Raw genomic sequence first — 19,291 nt, 5'->3', positions numbered from 1 at the left:
AGACATGCTCGATGGGAGAGTGATCTGGCAGGCCAAGGAAGAGTTTGACAAGCTTGCAGACAGTTCATAGCAACACGTGCCGTATGTGGTCTGGCATTGTCCTGCTGAAAAACCAGCCCAGGGCGCTGCGAAAGAAACGGTAGCAAAACAGATCTTAGGATGTCGTCGACGTACCGCTGTGCAGTAAGTGAACCTCTAATGACGACCAAAGGGGTCCGGCTGTCAAAGGAAATGGCACCCCAGACCATAATGCCTTGTTGAGGGCCGGCGTGGCGTGCAATAGTGAAGGCAGGATCCCCCCTCTGCCCTGTGCGTCTCCAAACACGTCTTCGATGATCGTCAGGACACAGTTGGAAGCGGGATTCGTCGCTAAAGACTACGTCCCCAGTCGGCATCATTCCAGCCTGATCGAACGTCGATTTTTTTGTTATAGAGTGTATTATGCAGTCTGATGTTGTACTTACACATAAACACTCATACATAACAATAACATAAATTTCAGGAAGTTTCATTTTAAAAAAAATTAATTAAGAAAAGTTTTTTATCATGTTTTGTGATCATTAAAAAAGCTTTAAATAGCTTCTTTGACTAAAGAAAAGTGTTCAAACTGAAACTTCTTAATATAAAAAAAATTTGTTTATTAATTTTTTTTCTTCTTCTTTTCATCCCGTTATCCGGAAATCAGAAAACCGGAACGAAATTCGATACATTTTTCCGCCATTTTAAAAAAAAAATATTTTTTAGAGTGTAAAATTTAAAAGTGTAATAAAATTTTTCTTTCTTTTTTGAAAGATGTTTACCTTACCATCATTTTGGAACTAATCATTAGTGTATTACTTCATCTTTTTTTCTTCTTTTTAAGACTATTTCCAAATATTTTTTTTTTTTAGTTGGGTTTAACAATAAAAAAAAACGGCTTTTTGTAGCGATTCAGAAAACCGGAAAAATCAGTTATCCAGAATAGCGATGGTCCCGGTCGTTCCGGATAATCGGTTCCCTACTGTAATATTTTTGTACTAAATTGTAATAATATTTATTGATTTTTAAATTCATTATTTTTTTAAAGTTTTATCTTATGTCGGTAGACATTCAATATATGAACCCATGAAAAATATGTTAAAATGTCTCTTAAACAGGAATATTTTTACGTTTGGATTAACATTAAATATTGAAACTGTCATGTCCCTTAAAAATTATTTATATTAATTAAATTGGTGGCTTCAATGTTAATCAAATGGAATATTTTCAAAATCTGATTGCCTAGTACAGGGGTGGCCAACCTGCGCCTCTCAAGTCACATGCGGCTCTTTGAAGGATTATTTGTGGCTCTTGATAAATGTACCAGAGTTCCTTTTTCATTTTTGTGCTATTTTTTTTAAAAAATTATTATCGCTTCGTCTGTGTTTCAAAATGTCTTTTAAATTACTCAGAGAGAACAAATATGAAAGACTAAGTGCAATGTTGTTCAATTCAAGGTGAGTTTTCCATTTCTAATATAATTATGACACAAAAAGCATCTGGAGAATTAGAAATAGAGATGCAAGAAGATCAAGCTCTACAATGAAAATATAAGTCGACATCGATTACTGAATTTTGGACATTTGTACCAGAATCGAAATATCCTGAATTAAAAAAGGCTGCCTGTCAAATTAATTCGGAACTACGTACTTATGTGAATCATTTTATCCCACTTTAAAATTCATAAAATCCAAACATTGATCAGTATAAACTTACCAGCATCTCAAAGAATTACTGAGAAGTGCTGTCACCAATTATTCACCAAATTTTAAAGAATTATCAAGAGAAGTAAAATAAATGAGTTTAATATTTAAATTCAATACACATATTTTGTACTTTCATTTATATGTTTTCAGTAAATAAATTTTATGTAAAAAAAAATTTTTTAATACCTCTTTTGCATACCTTTTATATAAGTATTTAATTGCGGCTCGCGAAAAATTTCTAATTTTGAAAAATGGCTCGGCTATCAAGGAGCTTGGCCACCCCTGGCCTAGTACATGTAGGGAAGTCAAACAATATTCATCTTGTAGCTAAGCATGCTTATACGCACATAAATTTGCATCACCACGTAATTTTGACAACCAATTTCATAATCTTAGGACATTTGGATTCTTCTCAGAAGACAAGAAATTGAAGTCAAATTTCAGGTTTCATTTACCTTGACTATTGTAGAGATAAATCTAGACAATTACTTTAATGCAGGATTGGCATAATTTAAACCAATATTTTTTAAATGTTGTTGTTAATTTACGTCGCACTAGAGCTGCACAATGGGCTTTAGCGACGGTCTGGGAAACGTCCCGGAGGATGATCCGAAGACATGCCATCCCAATTTTGATCCTCTGCGGAGGGGATGGCACCCCCGCTTCGGTAGCCCGATGACCTGCGCGCGAAGTCGAGCACTTTACGGTTTAACGAGGACCAATATCGCACACTCTCGGTCCCTACGTAGACTGATCCAAGTGGTCACCCACCCACAGCCAGTGATGCTTGACTTCGGTGATCTGCTGGGAACCATGTCCTAACGATCAGTCCACTACGGGACTATTTTTTTAAATAAATCATTAAGTTTAAAGTATTTTTATAAATACTGACGGACTTCCATTTTGCAAATATTTTTTTCCCGTGGAACCAAGAACATTTTGGAAATTTCTTCGTTAAATAACTTCCAAATAGCGAAGGGAATTTTCCATTTAATGAATTTTTCTTAGAGAACCACTTTCCCTATTTCCCAAAATATTTCAAATTCGTTAAAGCATTTTATGAGGGAAATGACTTTGAAGCCACTTAATTTTTAGAGAAAGCAGTAAAATCCCCTTTCCTTTTTGCATTTCAAATGAAAAACTCAGTCAAAATTATCAGTAGAAATTAAACTTAAGAACATATGTAGAATATTTAAAATTACTTTTATAATAAAGGCAGCTATAATTTTATAAACAAATTTAGCTTTTTTTGGTTGAAAATGTATGTAGCATGATAGTGTAACACTAGATAATGTTTTGCTCTATTCTTGCTTTCCATGCAGATTTCTTTTATAGTTAAGATTTATGAAATAAATAGTAGATACTAGTTTAGAAGTTAAAGGTGTGTCAATTGCTATTTTAATAATGTCTAGTGTTTATGAATTTGAAACCTGTTTTGTGTTGTTTAAGTATTTCAAAAGGTGATTTTCTATTTAACGAATTTTCCATTAAACAAACTTATTATCGGGATTTAGCAACTTTGTTAAAAGAGGTCCGACTGTATATAATATTTATTTAGGGTGTGATTCTTCTTAAAGTCTGATTTCATTAATAATGAAGATTTTATCCAAAGAAATATTGAAAGGGGTAATTATATTTCAAAATAGACTAATAAATAAAATTAGAAACTAAAAATGAATATAGAGTAATTATAAACTGTTAAAACATAATTTGCTGGTAATAAAACATATTTTAATTATATCATTTTTATGACACACAAGTTTTATGTTTATTTGAACTATTGTATGTGCTTTTAAAACTTATTAAATACAAAGTTAGTATTTATCAATATTGAAGACGTATATAAAATATTTTTTTCCCCTTTAATGTATTCTAATCTTAACTAATTTATTCTTCATTGTATATGTAATTAGCAAATTGCCTCCTGTCTTTTGAAACATTTTAGTTAAAAATCATCAACTATTTTAGCTATATTATTGTTTTTAAATAATATTTAGCACTGCTAAAATATTTTATCACATGATTTGGATGTTTAAAAAATCAAAAATCTGATATAAATAAAAATTATTTTACTTTAAAAAAAATATGAATTTAGCCAATCCTACTTTAATGATATTGGGGACCATTGTTTTCTCATTGTAAACCATAAATAGTACAAGATAGTACTGTCATCTCTTTCCGAAAAATGATAAATACTAAAACCACAAAAAATATCCACTCAAAGGTTCTTTATTACAAAAATGGTTTTGTTTTACATTTATGCCAATAACATAACATTTATAGGATTAAGAAAAATTGGGAATGATATTTAACTTTTAACAACTATAATTTAATATGAATATCACACTCGGGAAATGCAAATAAACAAAGCAGCACAGAAAAAAGTATCAAAATAAATTTATGTTGCTGCGGATGCAATGTGCGTCACAAATATTTAGCTATGCAATAAAATTTAATAATTTTACAAAGACAACTTTAAATTTAGAATTAATTAGTCCTACTATCTTAAAATAAACAAAGCTATTTTAACGGAATTTTATTACAAAAAGGTGGCAAAAATTGTAAGAAACTGATTTTTTTTTTTTAAACTTTTTTAAGTACTAACATATTTCTTACAAAAAATACCATACATAAATTTAAATGTAACTGTCTCATATTTATAAAAATGATATAAGTTTCATGTTTAAATGGCAGAGTATAATGCTCACATGACAAGATCACTTTTAAAACAAAAATTGATCTAACAAGAAAAACTTAATTAAAAAGAGTAAAAAAATAGCTTTGTGTAGGAAATAAAGGACCTTTTTTTTAAAAGGGAATGAATATTTGAAATTATATTTGCAGATGGTTCTAATTCTGTAGACAATTTGAAAACATTACCAATAATTAATGTCAGGGGCAAACTCCTGGGTTAGACGCCCCTGGAAAGAGGGATATCACTGGAAGGGTGAAAGACCTATTTAAATAATAACGCAACAAATCAGTAGAATATATTCACTAATGAAAAGTATAATGGATTCAAGTAGAAATTATTCTGAGGTAAAAATTATTTATTACTGCAACCTTCCTTTTCAGCAATATAATATCAATATTGATGAAAACATAAAAAGTGTAATGTTATAAGAATAATAGTAATAGATTTAAAGTTTAGTAAAAAAAAAAAAAAATTATAATATAGAAGTAGTGAACATCCTGCTTACTGTATAAGGCAAATTTTAATTATTATAGTATTTCAAGTTAAAGAATGTTAAGGTCCAATACTTTTGAGAATAGAAGCTGGAAGAAAATGTCTTAAGAACCTAACTGATTTCATTCATTGCTGAACAGCTATTTTACCATTTAAAATGAATTATAAAATGTTTAAAATATATTTCTAATTCATTTGATACATAGTATACTTATAATTCATTTGCATAGTTTAGTTTGATACATATATAGTTTACAAATTTGTTGTTTGCAGAAAATAAGTCTAATTTAAAAATTTGCTAATGTCCCCTTGGACTCCCCTTTCGCACATCACTGCCAATAAAAATTAAAAAAAAAAACAACATGCTTTTGGAAGCTCATGATACAATTTCAAATAACAAAAAAAAAATGGAAATACTTTATGTGTCTCATGTATATGAACACAATCACAAACATAAGGTTGCAATAAATACACCTTACGCAACATGAATCTTTTTATAAAATCATTGTTCTTTTTTTACTTCTTTGCGACTAGAATTTCTTAAGTTGTACTCTTTTTGTTCAGTTTCTTCTTTTGGTGCCTTTTTTGATGCATCTTCTTCTTTTTGTGATTTTTTTGGTGTCTCTTCTTCCTCAGGGTGGTCTGCATAACTAAAATACGAAGGGGATAAAATTATTAAACTACTATAATAAACACATTTTAAGCGAGGGGGTCGAAGAAAAAGAAAAGATTAAAAATAAAATTTGAGAAGTAACCATAAGTTAAAAGCTTTTTTTTAACTAAAGTATCAATCACAAGGTAATTACATGAAAAGATTTTTTTAATTTCAAAATATTAAGTATAGATAAATGCAAAAACTGTTTCGTAGACTCCCAAGAATCTGCAGGCCAGTTTCAGAAACTTTGTATATTAATCTAGTAATCTATTCATATATGACACAAAAGCCATTGGACACTTGGCTGTTTGTTTTGCAAGTTATAACATACATTTTAAGTGTTAGGAGTTTAGTTATGGACATAGTATTTGCTGACTTCAAAATAATTCTTGGTGTTATTCACACCCTCTCGCTTTCATAAATTTAAAAGATTTTAAATAATTAGAGGCTCAAATATGTTTTATCTTTAAGTAAGCCAAATTATTTACTAAAAATTAAATTTATCATTTTGTATTTTAAAATTTATTCATGCTGCTGAAAGAAAAGAAAAATTTCATGTGGATTTTTTTTTAAAAACTATAATCTTTACGAAACGCATAGTTTTCTCTCAAAAAAGCTGGTGGACACTTTAACATTTTCTTAAGCTTCTTTTAAAAGAGAAAATACTTAGTTTTTATCCAGAAAATGCTGCATTCTTTTTTTTTCTCCTTTTAATGCAATTAAACACTTTATATAGAAAAACATATAACCTCAAGAGAGCTTTCAAATCTCCTTTGAGAACAGCAACAAGGCCTGGAACACCAATGCAGGCAGGTACTAGATATAATAAAGCTGGCTAGAAAAAGAAAAAATTAAAAATTACCATCATAGCAATTGCACAGATTATAGTATAATAAAATTCTTGAAACAAATTTCACATGTTTAAATTTAATCTGTATATCTTATTTATAAATATCATAGTAATATTTTTTTAATGCAAAATATAAATAAATTACTTAAGACACAATTGTGAAAAATTTGCTGAAAAAAAATTTAAGGTGAACTGCATGAATATATTCTGTTAAGGTATTAATTATGGATAGAATTTTTTTTTAATCATTTTAACTGAAATTTAAGTTTATAATATAATGCCTGCCAATTACACAAATATTATCATTTATACCAATTTTAAAAATTTCATACAACTATAAGATACAAAAACATTTAAATGAACAAATTTGCATTATTTTTGACAAGCTAGGAAAATTTTTAAAAAATTTGAAATAATTTCTTAAGGTAGTCATATCAGTTTTATAAATCCAAACTAATTTTACAATAGTCTTAATGTAAATTACCAATTTAATGGAGTTAATTAAATATTTCAATAATGTGGTTGAATTGTTTTGAAATGTAACAAATTGTATTATTAAATCATAAATCATTTAAAAATAAATTTTATAGTTTTTATGGTGCACTTATAAATGGTTTTTTTATTATTATCTCTAAGATATTTCTATGCACATTTTTTTTCTTTCTTTTGCATACAAACTAGTAAGACAGCAATAACTTAAAATAAGGATTAGATAATAGAATAATTCAAAAAAGGGCTTAAAAAAAGTGAACTTTCATTTCACAAAAATCAAGCCTTAAAAATTTGCAAGAAGGAATTCTAAATTACAATTTGACTCGGAGAAAACAAAATCGAATAAGAGCTTGATTTTTGCAAATAATTATAGCTTTTATCCTTAAATTAAAATGGACTATTGCTCTACTCTGAACATATATGTTTCAGGAAAATAAACTATCAATAAATATCTTTAATTTGCTTTAAAAATGAATAAGTAAAATAAATATTTTTTCATTTAAATAAATTATAAATTCTGTCATAGTAAAATATAAATGCATGAATAATACCTGAGCATGTTTGAAATACGACATGATGACGATGGTAAGCACAAGTCCTAAGAAATATGCTACAAAACTTGAATAGAAATAGAGCAATTGGCCACGTTTAAGACTAAAATAAATAAATAAAATAGAATGATCAATAGAAAAAATGCAACCAAACTAATTTAGAATTTAAATAGAAATATAAAAAGACATATACACATAAAGAATATTTTTCATTTTAGGAAGCAGTGAAACACAAAAATAATTAATTTTAACATGTAAGAACCATTTTTATCACTTGTTAGATGCCAAATGTAAGTATAAAAGGAAACAACTAAAATTTAAAATTAGCTTACCTTAGGTCAAACCGTAAAAGGAGAGCAATAAAGATTCCAGGAATAACCACATCCCCAAGTCCAAGCATTGCGAAATTGCTACCATGCAACCAATTTTCTAAAATATCTTGTGGGAAGACCACTAAAAAGAATTTTGAATTTAAATTTTAATTGTTAGTTCATTACAAAATAAACATTCATTATATTTAGAATATAATAATAAAAATAGGGTCTCATACAATTACAGTAAACTCTGGATTACACAGCGGAATTGAGAGATCTACACAGCACGGATAAGTGAAATTTGGCAATAATCCGCACAATGCCCATAAATCATAACACATTTTTTTTTAATATACGCGATAATTTTAATAATATTTATCATTAGCAATTTTCTTCTTTTACCTTTTTTTAAATAATTCCACTAGGAAAAGGCCTTTTTTTTCTCTTACTGTTGGAAAGGCAGGTGGCTAAAATAAAACAGGCACATCCAGACTTCTAACTCAGAAGTTTATACACTATTGAAAAAAGAATGCACAAAACAAAGGTTGAAACTTGTGAATTTGTTCTTATGCTTATGTGCATGCATGATTTTTAAAAACTCCTATCAGTAACAGAAATAAAAACTGACAGCAATTCTGAAATCATGCATATGGTCCATAAATTATTTAAAGCCCTACTTCATTCTTTTTCCTTCAGGGATATAAGTGTTGTATGGGGCCAACCTAATTGGTTAGTTATCAATTTTATAACTGATAAGAGTTCCAAGAAAGTGTTACATGATGACTAAATAAATAACTGAGGATAAAGACGTCATAATCTTTAATAAAAAAAGTAAAAATTTGTAGCAATAATTGCCGAAAAATGATTAAAACAATACAGGTATATCTGATGGTATCTGCACAAGCTGTGAGTGATAAAGTGAAATGATATCAAAGGCGTGATTTAAAATTTTCAAACGCGTAATATATTAAAAATATTAAATTTTACTTCAACCAAATTTAAAAAATGTAAATAAGTTAATAATTACTAGTGCAATAGTCTTCTAAAAGGAAATTGCAAGCATAAATTTTAAAAATCAAAAAATTTTAGATTTTAATTTCACTTATATCTTGATATGAGTAAGCATAAAATTCTGCAATGATAATTTTTATATATACACACATTTATAAGGAAATTTTTATCAAAATTGCAATATAAACTAAGCTTTGGATAACTTACATTTGATTGGGGCTTCAAATGACTTTGCAACTGTAACCATAACATCAGTAGCAAACACCTTTACACAAAGAATTAAAAACACACTTAATATAATTAATATTGAAAAGAAAAAAAAAACTCATTAATATGTGATGAACATACCCAAAATATGTCATAAATGAATAAACCTCCCAACAGAGTACAGCCAATGATTATATTATTCAAATGAAGAAACTCAACACCATTCAAAGCAAATGCCAATCCAAAGATATTGTTTACAACCCAATGCTATAATTCAAGAAATAAAATTAATGTACAATAAAAGAAAAAATTGTTAGATGTCAGTTTAACTAGAGTACTAGAATTTAAAATTGAACAATGTTTTAAAAAATTATTGTGAACTAAAAAAATTAGCAGTGATTATCTTATGCTTTTGGATCATCTTACATTCTTTAAGTAGTTCTAAGAGATAGAATGGTTAATCTAAATCAGATTCAATAATAACAATGAAATATAAAGCAGGAAATTGCAATTCTTATCCTTTAATATTTTTTAAAAGCAAAACATTAGTTTAAAAAAAAAAATTTTACACTCAGTTTGATGTTATATTATAATAAATTTTATAAAATGCGAATAAATACCTTGTTCCATATATAAATTCCACCAACCACCGAACACAAACCAACAGCAACAAGATTAGCTGTGCTAAAAGTGAAGTTCACTAATTCTAAAAGATAAAGATATCATCAATCATTAAATAATTTTGTTTAAAATAATGTGCTTAGTGATGAAAGTAAGAATATTTGAACATCTTAAAAATTTGAACTCATTTTGATTAAATTGAATTATTTACGTGAAAGCAAAACGTAACAATAAAACACACTGAAATGTAGCAACCCTAAAATGCAGTTAATCACACCCAATTTTTGTGACATTACAGATACTAATTAACAACAATAAAATTTACTGTGGAGATTCGTATCATGATCCAAAACAGATAGTAATACTCCTCCTCCTCCTCAATGGCACGACAGCCCCGGGTGGGCCCTGGTCTTCTCAATCAACTTCCTCCAGGCCTCCCTCCGCCTGGCAGCTGTCTTCCAGTTTGAGACTTTTAAGACTGAAAAGTCTCTTTCCACGCAGTCGGCCCATCTCAGCTTTGGTCGACCTCTGGGCCTTGATCCGATGGGCTGAGCCGAAAAGATTATGTTTGTCGGACGCTCTCTGTTCATCCGAATGATGTGACCAGCCCATTTAATTCTTTGAATTTTTACGTACTTGACAACTTCAGGCTCTCTAAGGGCCCGATAGAGTTGTGAGTTTGAACGTCTGTACCAAGTACCATCAACTTGTTTGCCCCCAAAAATGGATCTTAGGATCCGACGTTCGAAGATTCCCAAGGAATTCTCATCTTTCTGTGTTGTTGTCCAAGTTTCTGAGGCATATGTTAGGATAGGTCTGATTAAGCATTTATAAATTAACAGTTTAGTATCTCTTTTTAGTAGGTTTGATTTTAAATATTTTTTTAATCCATAGAAACATTTACTTGCACTATTGATTCTTCTTTGTATTTCGGGTGCGATATTGCCATTAACGTTGACTTCAGAACCAAGATAAACAAAACTGTTTACTTTTTCAAACTTGTATTCACCAATTTGCAAGTGAGTTGTAGAATCAGTTATTTTGGTGCATTGCATGTACTTGGTTTTCTCCTGGTTAATAGTGAGATGCATTTTTTCTGCCTCTTTTTCCATGGATAGAAAGGCTTGCTTTAAGTCAGATTGTGTTCGAGCTATGATGTCAATGTCATCGGCAAAAGCGAAAATTTGGACAGACTTATGAAAGATATGTCCTCTGGTATTGATTCCTGAATCTCTGATAATTTTTTCTAATGCCAAATTGAAGAGTAGGCATGCCAAAGCATCGCCTTGCCTTACACCATTTTTTACCTCCATTGGTTCCGAGAAGTCATTTTGGATTTTAACTTTCTGCATGGTCTTACACAGTGTAAGTGTGGTGAGTCGTACAAGCTTGTCCGGGATATTGAATTCTCGCATAGCTTCAATGAGTCGCTTCCGGTTTACACTGTCGTAAGCTGTTTTGAAATCCACAAATAGGTGGTGGGTACCAATTCCAAATTCCCTGGTCTTTTCCAGAATCTGTCTTATGCAAAATATTTGGTCAGTTGTAGACCTGCCCTTCCTAAAACCGCACTGGTATTCACCAATGATGTTTTCTACATAGGGGCTAAGTATGTTAAATAGGATTTTTGAAAAGACTTTATATGCAGTGCAGAGCAGGCTGATATCCCGGTAGTTAGAACATTCAAGAATGTCTCCTTTTTTGTGTATAAGACAAACAGTGCTGTGTTTCCACTCTTCAGGGAGTATCTCTTTTTACCATACTGATGTTAGAATATTATGTATGGCCTTTAGCCCATCTGGTCCTGAGTTTTTGATGAATTCTGCTGATATCAAATCTGGGCCAGGAGCCTTGTTGTTCTTAAGTTTTTGAACTGCTTCTTCAACCTCAATCATTGAAAGAGGTGCAATACACTCTTGGTTAACGTTTGGTGAGCAGGACTCTGTCTGAACGCACTCTACATTAAGTAGGTTGTCGAAGAGTTCATTCCACCTATTAAGAATGTCAGTTTTATCGCTAAAATATCTCCATCTTTATTTCTGCAAAGGTTAGTTCTAGGTTTGAACTCCTGACGACCAAAGTTAATGCCACGAAAGAAAGCGATAGTAATACTAGGGCATAAAAATAATATTCAAAACATTTCACAGACATTACACACAGGTCAGAAACATCACACTTTACTATTGATCTGGAGAGAGCAAGAATTTAATAAATAGGTGAGAAAAACCTTGAATATTATAGAATCAAGAATAAAATTTCTACATAATGATTGGTTAAATAAAATTTTAAAAAAAGGTCTATGGTGGCTCAAATACGTAGACTGTTGTGTTGATTTTCTTATCAGTAAAAGAAAGCATACAACAATGACTATAAATCACCTATATAGTTATTTATTATTAAAAATGTTACTATTTTTAGGTATGTTACTCAAATACATGTGCATTCAAATACCATTTTAATGTCTTAAATAATTTAAAATAAATGCAATAGTTTAAATAGTTTAAAATAAATGCACTTTATCCCAGTTATTTATATCATATATTAAAATTTCACTTTCACTAAATCAAAAACAGCTCTAAGTGCAAAAATACCTTCTTTTTCAGCTTCTGTTCCTCTTGTGTAAACTACATGATGTTGAGCTTCGTAACCCTTAGGAAGAAATTTTGATATGAGGGGGCTGAAAAATGGATACAAATTTTTTTTTTTCACTATATGCATATATTTTGAAATCTAATTTAAATCTCATAATTATATTATAACAAGTTGGTCTAAAACCAATCAATTAACAGAGCATTTTTATATATTAACTCAATTCTATTAAACATGATTATTATACATAGATATCTATTTACCTAGAGATTGAATTTATAAGTTTTGGCACTATTTGAAATTATGAAAACTAATTTTCTTAATTATTATTAATAGGGGATATAACCTAGTTTATTTTTAAAATGCACCCGGGCATCAATTTTTAAGACTAGTAAGATTGAAGATGAATTTATCCAAAGACAAAAATGTAATAATAAAGGATCCTCTAAATATACTTCTTTTTTATTTCCAATCAGCAATATCAAGAATGAAAATAAATTTATTGAAAAGATAGGTGTCTTCCTATCTTAGACAGTGAAAAGATAGGTCAGAATGCTTCGTCCTCACAGAAATGGCCAGAGTTTTTTTGAAAGGGCCAGAGTTCACTTAACACAGTAAAAATTTATCAAAATGTGTAATACCGCATAATAACTGAATTTGATCCCCAACAATTTTTATATAACTCTCTTATACTATTTTATGTTTATATTTCAAAAAGTAATTTTCACTCATTATCTAAATAAGAGAAAAATTTGTGATTTATTAATAATAAATAAAGGTATGTTAAGAGACAATCTCTGTGCATAAATTTTTTTTTTTCCCTTACTAAAAAAAGTATTTTTTATAAACAACATAGAAGATTTTTTCTATAATTTATACTGAAAATAATTAGAAAAAGAGCATTTAAAGGTGTCTTTTAAAAAAAAAATTTGAAATTTTAAAATTATTTAAGAATAATTTTATAATCACTTAAAAAAAATTTTTTTTAATATTTATTAAAATATCCTTGAAAAAAGAGGAACTTATAACAATTTAATCAGCTGAGAATAATCCTAACAAGGTAAATACTTGTAATGGTAATCAGAATTAAACCTATAAACACAGATAAGTTTTGTGTGAATCTAATTATTATTTTAACAGTGAAGTTTTCTTAAAAATGGAATATGAATAAAAAGGCAGTGTTTTTAACAGGGTTTACAATTTTTTTGACTTTTTTAAAAAAATTCAAAAAAATCTGATTTCTTTGATTTTTATTCAAATAGACTGTAAGGACTTTTATTTATGACTAAAAAAACTTGTTTAATAAAAATTAAATTAATATTAAAACTATATTATAAGAATATTTTAGAAGCTCTAACTATCTAAAACAATTTTTAATTATAATACATAGCTTTGAATGCATAGCAACCATTTTGAAACAAATGCATGATTGAAATTTAAAGACTAGATGAAATAGAAAATTTAAAGAATGCTTTAACTATTAAAACGATGTTTCAATTACCAAACCATAATTTTAATTCAAAAATTGTGATTTCTTTTTTTTTCTCTTCAATTTTAAAATGACAAAATAAATGTAACAGATTGTGTTTATAAATGTAGTCATTCATCAAAAAATAAATATTTAATCTATATATTTTAATATTAAAATATTCATTTTTATTCCTATATCAAAATAAATAAGTTAAGCTAAAAAAAATTTTAAAAATTCTATGCACTCATTGATATTTTTTTTTCACAACATTTTTTTATAGAAAATCTGTTAATGTCAAAGATACTGTAAACATATTATGAGAAAAAAAATACTCAAATGTTTACTTTAATCTGTACTTTCAATCTCAAGAATCAAAAGATTTTTAAAAATGTAATTTCAAATGTGTTGGAATTTAACACATACCGAGAAAGTGAAAGTAATTTCGTTAACTAAAATTAATTAATGCAGCAATAAGACATTTTAAAACTAATGCAGCAATTTATTTAAAATAAATTTTAAAACTAAGAAAAGAAATAATAAAAGTATCAGTAATTTAAAACACTGTTTTTTAACTTTTTAAATCAATATATACATGAAGAAAAGAATCATTTGATTTAAATCAATGATTTATTTTAAAAAAATCATTTGATTTAAATCAAGATGATTTAAATCAACAAACTCTGGTTTTTAAGGGCTTATTTTTACGAAAAGAGCTAGAGGGCGCATGTTTAGGGATCAAAGGGCAGGCAGGAAGGCCACCCTTCTAAAACCGCTTGAACAGAACACTGTTAAATATATATCTAAATAAACAAATATATATATTCTGCTATACACCATTTTCTTATCACCGACAACTCATAGTCAAAAATAAAGAATAAATTAAAAATTTATAGCTCATTTTACAACATAAAGAAAATCTTATGAAATTTATCGATTAATATATCTAAATAGGTTTGCATTAATAAATTTTTTAAACCTTAATTACAATATTCTTGGGTTTTAAAATATGATAGCTAATTAAGGAGGTTTACCTTAAAATGTGCGTTAGAGCCAGGACACCCAAACTGAAGAAATACATAGTGACCAATAAATTAATGTACTCCTTGGAAAAAATCTGCAAAAAAAAAAAGAATGAAGAAGTAAATCTAAAAACTATTACAAGAGGGAATATTTAAAGTTAACAGACATTTAAAGTAGTATTGTATAAATTTCATGATCAATATAAAATATGAAATATAATAAGTTGAAAACATCTAAGAATTCTCCTAATTTTACAATTAAGAAAAATTTAAACATTGTACAAGAATATGAAGAACTCTACTAAAACCAGGGTTCGTGACGTTTTTGATTTTCTTTTTAAAAAATTTTTAAAAAATCTGATTTTTTTTTATTTAAATAGGATTTTTTGGATTTAAATCAGATTATTTTTTAATTCAAATACACAGTAAAAACTTTAATTCATGATTTAAAAAAAAATTAATGTTTAATCAAAAATAAGTTAAGATTAAAACTATTTTATAACAATATTTTAGAAGCTCTAACTTACTAAAATAATTTTTCATTATACGTAATACATAGCTCTGAATGCATAGTAACCATTTTGAAACAAATGCAAGATTGAAATTTAGGTAAAGACTAGATGAAATAGAGAATTTAAAGAATACTTCATGGTCTGTCTAGGTTTTTCTAAAAGGTACCTATTTTGCGAAAATTTAGACATAATTTGTGAAAATTAAAAATTATATTTAAAAATCAACACAAATATGGTAAAAATATGGATTTATCGCTTCTTACGAGACACAAAAATAAAATTTTAAGAAAAAAGAGTTTTGTGAAATTATCCTACCGTTTTTCCTAAAGTTGAATTTGTGAAGGTACCGCTAAACGGTAGTAAATTTGGCTTGGACAGACCCCTGTACTTTAACTATTAAAACAAAGTTTCAATTAGCAAACCATAATTTTAATTTAAAATTGTGATTTCTTGCTTTTTTTCCCTTGATTTTTAAAATGACAAAATAAATTTAACAGATTGTGTTTATAAATGCAGTCATTCATTAAAAAATAAATAAATATTTCTATAGATTTTTATATTAAAATATTCATTTTTAATTCTTTATCAAAATAGATAAGTTGAGCTAAAAAAAAAAGAAAAAATATGTACTCATTAGAATTTCTTTTCACAAAATTTCTTTATTGAAAATCAGATTATGTCAAAGATACTGTAAACATATGAGAAAAAAAAAACCAGTTAATAACCCTACTGCTTCAAATAGACTTTGAAAGGAAGGAATAACACTGTATCAAAAAAAAAAAAAAATATCTGAATTCATCAGCCTGCTTTTTTTTTTCTTTTTTTTTTAGCATATTAGGGTAATTTCTTTTTAACATAACCTCAAGCTTCAGAAACATACATTTTCCACCAAATAAAATATAATTTAGATTTTAATTCCAAGCAAATTTCATTCAAAAGGTAGAATTTTAATTAACATTATTCGTATTATTTTTCGAAAAAAATTCATGCTTATTAATTATTTTCTACAGCTATGCAAGTCTTTATTAAGACAGCATTAAATGTTTACTTTAATCTGTACTTTCAATCTCAAGAATCAAAAGATTTTTAAAAATGTAATTTCAAATGTGTTGGAATTTAACGCCAAGAAAGAAAGTAATTTCATTAACTAAATTAATTAATACAGCAATTTATTTAAAATAAATTTTAAAACTAAGATAAGAAAATAATAAAAGTATCAATAATTTAAAACACTGCTTTTTATCTTTTAAAATCAATAAATATATAAAAAAAATTAGTTGAGTTAAATCAATGATTTTTTTAAAAAAAATCATTTGATTTAAATCAAGATGATTTAATTCAACAAACCCTGACAAAAACTTTTCTTTAGGTGTCAATTTAAATACATAATTTGTCATAAAATATATAATTGCATTGATCAATTGAAGTTTTATCCTTAAAATGTATTACACAGAATTATTTTTAATTGAAAAACTTATTGTAAGTGAGTCATTTTGTAGAAGAATAGTAGAAATTTTATATTCCTTGTACGGAATTATGCAGTCAAATGATTATTTAGTTCATCATAAAATACAAAATAATGTAAGAACAAGTTTATTGAAATAATAAAATAAGAACTTACTTTAAAAAATATATATAATCCTAGAAGAGCACAACTAGCAATGAGTGGAAACATGGCTGCGTCTTTTTTAGACATCGTTTCTGGTTTCTCTCCAGAGTCCTATACAGGAACAAAAAATATTTAGTATACATAAGAACACATCGGATTTTATTAAACATATGGAAATTAAATGCACCCCCCCCCCTCGCAGAATAAATTAAAGCAGTTTACTTTTTTCAACTTCAATACGATGATTAAAACAGAAAGCTTTTATAAAGTAATCAATGCAATCTTAAATCATTAACAATTTTTAAATACAAAATTATAACAAAGCTTTTAGAGTTTGGCCTTAAGTCAATGCATCTTTATTATTTTAATTTTAAAAAAAAAAAATTGAGAATGTAATTGATGTTATAAAAGCATTTTTAAAAATTGAAATTTTTGTTTGTTAAAGATTTATTCCTTTAATTTTAGTTTGAATAAGATTTCTGATCCAATAGAAACAATATTAGGCCCAAAATTCAAACTAACCCAAAAATGGCTAAAATCAAACTTATGGCTAAAACCCAATGAGTACATGCGATATGCAACTCGTGAAATCGGTGGAATTGAGATTATCGCTGTCGCTGACCAGTACTATAGGTCAGAGATTTGAAGATCTATATTTAAATTGAAGAGGCCTCTTGATTGAGCTGTGCTGCCCTCTATCCACAAGGCTTGGAGCAAAGACATATTCATTTATCTAGTATTAAGAAACTTAGATACTAAATGCCTTTTGTGTATATAATTTAAAAATACTTCTTTATCAATGTTGTAATTTATTGCCCTTTTTTTAATTCATACAACAAACTATCTACTCTTTACTTGATCAATAAAATATTATTTTGTAGCCTTATCCTGGTAAAAAAAAGTTTACTATTCTTTTTGAAAAGCCATGACTTTTCTACACGTAATGATCTTTGAAATAATAAGCCATGATAATGAAATTATTTGTAAATATGGCAAACAAAATTTTAATATGCTGCTACAGAGTGAACATCTAACTTAAGGTTTAATGGTTAATCTATGAGATTTCGACAGTTATCTGAGATTTTTTGGTTATCTAGTTATCTATGAGATTTAATAAACATTACAGATCAAAAGTCTATGAGGAAGCTTTGATTGATCTAGACCAGGGGTCCCCAACCCTATGCCCAACAAAAAGGTTGGGGACCCCTGATCTAGACAGATGAACATGATGAGAGTAAACTTATTCCTACATAATCCGACAGCGATTTCTTATAATTAATAGAATGAGTTAGATAATATTTTTTAAGTAAAACAATTATTAAATCGAGATTCTTTGAAGAAACCTTCTAGTATCTGTAATTTTACCTACAAAAAGTGATAACTTAAATTACTATTCATAGAGATATTGCTAAATTAAATACAAGCTTAGTACTGTGAAAAATTTAATATTAAAGCTTAATGTATCACTTCAAACCAGAAAAGTATATATTTAAATACTACAGTTTTAAATAACCTAGTTTTAACTACTATGAAGCACATTGTGTTTAAGTCACAAAACAATAATATTGTGAATGTATTTAAATTGTAATTAATTATGTAAAAAAATATGTAATTAATTAATAATGATCACATGCAAAACACAAGGATCTGCAAGAAAATATCAACATATGGATTGTTTAATATGACACATCACACTTACTTTCTGTTTCTTTAAATATATGACAGATCGAAAAGCTCCAAAAAAAATTGGAACACAAGCCATAATAACTAAGCTTGAATAAGCTAACCACATCCCTTGTATCGATGGAGGAGTTTTTGAAGTTGCATTTTGTGCAACATTTTGCAAAGTCTCATTTACTGCATCAGCCATGTTTTCAAATCCGTGTTGATGACTTGTCGATGTCAAACTGAAAGTAAATTAATCAAAGTTACAGTTACACTAAACTGAAAGTAGATGCAGTTGCAGTTGTTAAGTTGCAGTCACAATTTATGATATGTTTTCTACTCTAGGACGGTGTTTTCTACACTAGGAACGCTGCAAGCTCTTTACCGCCTATACTTCCGGGTTACTGTTTTCGGTGCATTTTAAAGACATTTGGCTCACAACGTGATCATTGTGTTTTGAGATTCTTGCAAACGTGGTATTTGATTACTTATTTCTTGTGTTTAAAATGCTAACAATACTTGTGTTTACGATGCTAAAGGTGCTAACACTAACGTAAGATGGTGCACAGAACAAACAGAAATAAACAAGTGGAAAGAAGCCAAATCAAGACTGCCAAAAAAGCAAGTTATTCAAAATCTAGCAACCTAGTCACCTTTTTTCAACAATGCATCGATAAATAACTAAAACAAATATTGACTTCAAACTCACTAGAATTACTTAATAACAATAATATCTTATGAAATACGGCAGTTTTGAGCTCATAAATCATCTAATTTACTTCTGTTATTGTCGTGTATTTAGCCGTTCGAGGCT

The 19,291-nt window shown here is 28.0% G+C and overlaps 2 protein-coding genes across 2 annotated transcripts in view; both read right to left on the bottom strand.

Moving 5' to 3' along the window:
- LOC139424767 (RNA pyrophosphohydrolase-like) overlaps window positions 1-19,291 on the bottom strand; it is an 81,874-nt gene that overhangs the window by 37,137 nt on the left and 25,446 nt on the right. The gene's annotated exons all lie outside the window — the stretch shown is intronic.
- Window positions 3,938-18,870, bottom strand: LOC107456919 (minor histocompatibility antigen H13). Its single transcript, XM_016074898.3, has 11 exons — window positions 18,512-18,870; window positions 16,825-16,923; window positions 14,704-14,786; window positions 12,204-12,289; window positions 9,612-9,697; window positions 9,133-9,258; window positions 8,992-9,049; window positions 7,792-7,912; window positions 7,460-7,562; window positions 6,316-6,401; window positions 3,938-5,561 (listed from the first exon to the last, which is right to left on the bottom strand). Exons 1-11 carry the CDS (start codon window positions 18,680-18,682, stop codon window positions 5,414-5,416), a joined length of 1,167 nt encoding a protein of 388 aa, XP_015930384.1. The 5' UTR covers window positions 18,683-18,870; the 3' UTR covers window positions 3,938-5,413.

This window comes from Parasteatoda tepidariorum, chromosome 6 (assembly GCF_043381705.1).
Source record: "Parasteatoda tepidariorum isolate YZ-2023 chromosome 6, CAS_Ptep_4.0, whole genome shotgun sequence".
In the NCBI taxonomy this organism is placed as follows: Eukaryota; Metazoa; Arthropoda; class Arachnida; order Araneae; family Theridiidae; genus Parasteatoda; species Parasteatoda tepidariorum.
The sequence above is the reverse complement of the archived record's forward strand: the minus strand, read 5'-3'. Positions and strand labels throughout refer to the sequence as shown.